Source organism: Dipodomys ordii, unplaced genomic scaffold, assembly GCF_000151885.1.
Source record: "Dipodomys ordii isolate 6190 unplaced genomic scaffold, Dord_2.0 Scaffold29, whole genome shotgun sequence".
Classification (NCBI taxonomy): Eukaryota; Metazoa; Chordata; class Mammalia; order Rodentia; family Heteromyidae; genus Dipodomys; species Dipodomys ordii.
Genome location: NW_012267245.1, coordinates 3,592,216 through 3,596,362, shown reverse-complemented (window position 1 = coordinate 3,596,362; position 4,147 = coordinate 3,592,216). Strand labels below are relative to the sequence as shown.

Sequence of the window (4,147 nt, the reverse complement as noted above, 5' to 3'; positions counted from 1 at the left end):
AAAAAAAAAAAAAAAAAGGTACCTATGGGTAAAGTGCATGGTATATGAATTTTGTTAAAATGTATTGATCACATTACACTTGCCATTATCAAGGAGATATTTAACAAGATCATAACAGTTTAGAAACAGTTTTTTAGCACGAAGGATGACGGAAGCGGTGACTAATCAAGATGCGTTGTACACATAAACTGACATCATGAATGGGAACTGGTTGAAGACAACAAAGTTTTAGCCATGCCTATAATCCTACTCAGGAGGCTGAGATCTGGGGATCGTGGTTTGAGGTCAGCTGGGGCAGAAATTTCACTGACTCCTTCTCAACCAATAGCTGGGCATGGTAGTGCATGCCTGTCATCCAAATTATGGTGGGAGGCATAAAGGGGATCACAGTTCAGGTGCCAGGGCCTAGGCAGAAACTGAAGCCATCTACATACAACAGCACAAAAAGGGATGGGACCATGAATCGAGTGATAGAGCTCCTGAGTAGGAAACACAAGGCCCTGAAGGTCAAGCCCCAGTCCTTTCTTTTTTCTTTTTTTTTTTCCTTTTCTTTTGTCGGTCATGGGGCCTGAACTCTGGGCCTGGGCACTGTCCCTCAGCTCTTCAGCTCAAGGCGAGCGCTCTACCACTTGAGCCACAGCGCCACTTCCAGCTTTTTCTGCTTATGTGGTGCTGAGGAATCGAACCCAGGGCCCCAGGCATGCAAGGCAAGCGCTCTACCACTGAGCCACCTTCCCAGCCCGAATCCCAGTACTTTTTAGAAAGTCAACTCTGTATCTTCTTCTCAGCATATTATTTATTTATACATACCTGTCTGATTAAAGATGAATACTTTCAGCGTTTCCAGCGTTCGATCTGTATGATTAAATCTAGCCATTGGTTTAGCTCCTTGAAATAACAAAATGTTAGGGACAGCCACGGTGCCAAATCTGGTGGAAAGGCTGTAAAAGAAGTCCGTGAAAACGCACGTTGACCACAGATATCTTACAATTACCATGTCAGAATGGCTGGAAATCAGGAGAAAGGATCGGTTTCATGTGACCTATGGAGGTTTCTTTTCTGATAGTCAAACTTTGAGCACTTCGCTTTCCTGACCTTCCTTATTTCTTATGGAGTTACTCGTGACCCAAGTATTCCACTGTGTTGAGTTCCTAACTGTCAAAACAACTCAGGCCAGAACATTTTAATTCATGATCAAAGCACACTGTGTCTATTCTCCTAACAGAAGAAATGCCAAACTCCAGAATAGCCAGCCTTCAAAGAAGATCGACTTATGCTAGCAATTCATTGGGTAAACGGAGGCGAGGGAATATAGAACCTGACATGCACGCAGAACAGTCTTAGATCATAGTTAGGGCAATACAAAACATCTGAACAAAGTTCCCTGTGACTTATGTCTGTGGATCTTTGAAAGGGTTAAGCCAGGCATGGTGTCCTGGACTAATGGGGTCGTGGCTACTTGGGGTGCTGAGGCAGGAGGAGCACCCGAGCCTCAGCTCTTAATGCCAACCTGAGCAGCACAGTGAGACTCCCCTTGTTACCCACCTCCCCCACCCTCCCAAAAAAAGAGAAAAGACAAAAACCCAGTGAACAGTGTAAAAGATGTGCAAAACGAGTATATGTCACTTTTAGGGCCCAAATCATCCACTAACTTTTTTTTTTTTTTTTTGGTGGAGGGGGTCCGGTCGTGGGGCCTGAACTCTGGGCCTGGGCGCTGTCCCTCAGCTCTTCAGCTCAAGGCTAGCGCTCTACCACTTGAGCCACAGCGTCACTTCTGGCTTCCTTCTTTTTGCTTATGTGGTGCTGAGGAATCGAACCCAGGGCCTCATGCATACAAGGCAAGCCCTCTGCCACTGAGCCACCTTCCCAGCCCCTCCACTAACTTATTAACTGTCTATATGGGACATGGAAGAAAGAATAAATGTAAATAAGAACAGAGAAACTGGGCGCCAGTGCCTCACACCTATCATCCTAGCTACTCAGGAGGCTGTGATCTGAGGATCATGGTTCAAAGCCAGCCCAGGCAGGAAACTCCCTGAGACTCTTATCTCCAGTGAACCACCAGAAAACCAGAAGTGGCGCTGTGGCTCAAGTGGTAGAGGGTTCATCTTGAGCTAAGAGCTCAGGGACAGCGCCCAGGCCCAGAGTTCAAGCCCCACAACAGACCAAAAAAAAAAAAGAGGAGACCCAACCCCAAGGAAGGATACCTGCTGTGCCGAGACGCATCCAGTGCCAAGAAGTGAAGGGTTGGAAATGCCCGGGGCAGAGAATTAAAATGAGGGGCCAAACTGGCTGAGAAGCGGCACCAGGGGGTGTAGAACAAGACCAGGGTGCAGTCGCTACCATTTGGGTTCAGGAAGTCCATAAGATCCTGGGGTAGAAGGAAGAAGCAACTGTTAAAGTGAATGTTAAAGCTAGGCGCTGGGGGCTCACACCTATAATCATAGCTACACAGGAGGCTGAGATCTGAGGATCGAGGTTCAAAGCCAGCATGGACAGGAACGTCTGTGAAGATTCTCATCTCCAATGAACTACTCAGAAAATGCTAGAAGTGGTGCTGTGGCTCCAGTGGTAGAGTGCTGAACTTGAGCTGAAGAGCTCAGGGATAGCACCCAGGCCCAGAGTTCAAGCCCCATGACCAACCAAAAAAAAAAAAAAAAGAACATTAAATGTGCACACACTGTGGAAAGCCACTCCCACAGGAAGAGAAAATGCATGATAAAGGCTCCACAACTCTGGCATTTTGATCCATCGACAGAAAAGTAGTAAGAATGGACAAATTAAGAACTCCTGGCCTGCCTGACAATACTATATCTGCCATAATCCACTGTACATCTCACATGCTACAGTTGGGGGGGGGACTTTGCCCCCCCCAGGCACTCATGTTGGGCAGCTGGCTTGAGCTCAGCCTGAGGTGAGGTCTAGAGGGAGGCCTTGGGTCATGGGGGGGGGGGGCGGGGGGAGAGTTGCTGTTGAAGGACTGCGATGGGCCCCCTGATCTCCAGGTTCTCCTTTGGCTTCCTTTCCTGGTCCCCGGGACATGAGTTCAGCCTCACTACAGGCCCAAAAGGGATGTGCACCTCGCCGTGTCCTGAGGTCTCCAACATGCGGAACTTAAACTTGTCTTTTTTTATGGTTGATTACCTCAGGCATTTTGTTGCAGTAGCACATGAAACCATCTCAATCTCAAGTGGTGTTTGGCGCATTATGCTTCCCAGACTATCACCAAGCGGGCAGCAGCTAGGCACCAAGCAGCCAAGTGAGTGTATGCGGCCAAAGGTCAGTTCACTTAAGGTGTGCGGTCCCTGAAACCAGCTATCCAAACCGTTACTGGCCATCCCAGCGGAGACACAGCTGGCAAAGCCAGCCTCCGTGAGCAAGGCCCACGGTCCCCAGACACCCTGCAGGCGACAGGAATGCAGGCTGACCCCCTGCCCCTGAAGGAGCCCTCTGTGGGAATTCCAGAACCTCCTGTGAGATCACCGTCCAGCTACCTGCAAACTGATGGCTGGGTCTGATGGCTGGGTTTGAGGCAGTGGTCTCAATTCTCACTCTAGAACAAACCCGGCTTCTTCAGAGGAAGCGGAAACTCGTCATCTGTCCAGCTTATTTTCCAGAGGCACAACTAGTATAAGTAATGCCACATTGTAATTTTCGTTCATTCAGATAGGGAGGTCTCACCAGGCTGCCCAGCCTGGTCTTGAACTCATAGGTTCAAAGAATCCTCTAGCCTCGGCCTCCTCAGCTGAGGACAGGGCTGAAGATGTAGCTCAATTGGCAGTGCTCTCGCCTGACAAGGAGCTGGGACTGCGCATGCCCACCACAGCTCTATTCCATGACTTCTGTGCTGCCTCTGTAATAACTACCTTCTTTGAAACAAGAAAGGGTCCGTGTGTTTATAGCCATGCTCATGCTACGCAGGTCACTGTCAGGAGCCCTGATGCTAAGATTGGCCCAGGGAGCATTAGCTGCTAGCTTCCTGCCGCCTAGCTGCTCCCAAGTGGCCCAGGCAGGCCTGGAGCCCCTGGTCCTCCAGCCTGGCTCCAGTGTGCTGGGACTGCAGTCATGCAGGACCACACCCGGCTTCTAGAAAGCACGGTGGACAGGGGCTGGGAAGGTGGCTCAGTGGTAGAGCGCTTGCCTTGCA

General features: G+C 49.6%; 1 protein-coding gene across 1 annotated transcript in view; it reads right to left on the bottom strand.

Annotated features, from left to right (window-relative positions):
• Positions 1-2,437, bottom strand: part of Txndc15 (thioredoxin domain containing 15) — a gene marked incomplete at its 5' end in the record, with an annotated part of 4,538 nt that extends 2,101 nt beyond the window's left edge. Inside the window, 2 exons of the mRNA XM_013016032.1 lie at positions 811-941; positions 2,208-2,437. Of these exons, the coding sequence (XP_012871486.1) occupies positions 811-941; positions 2,208-2,437 (361 nt within the window). The remainder of the gene's footprint in view (positions 1-810; positions 942-2,207) is intronic.
• Positions 2,438-4,147: the final 1,710 nt, after the last annotated feature.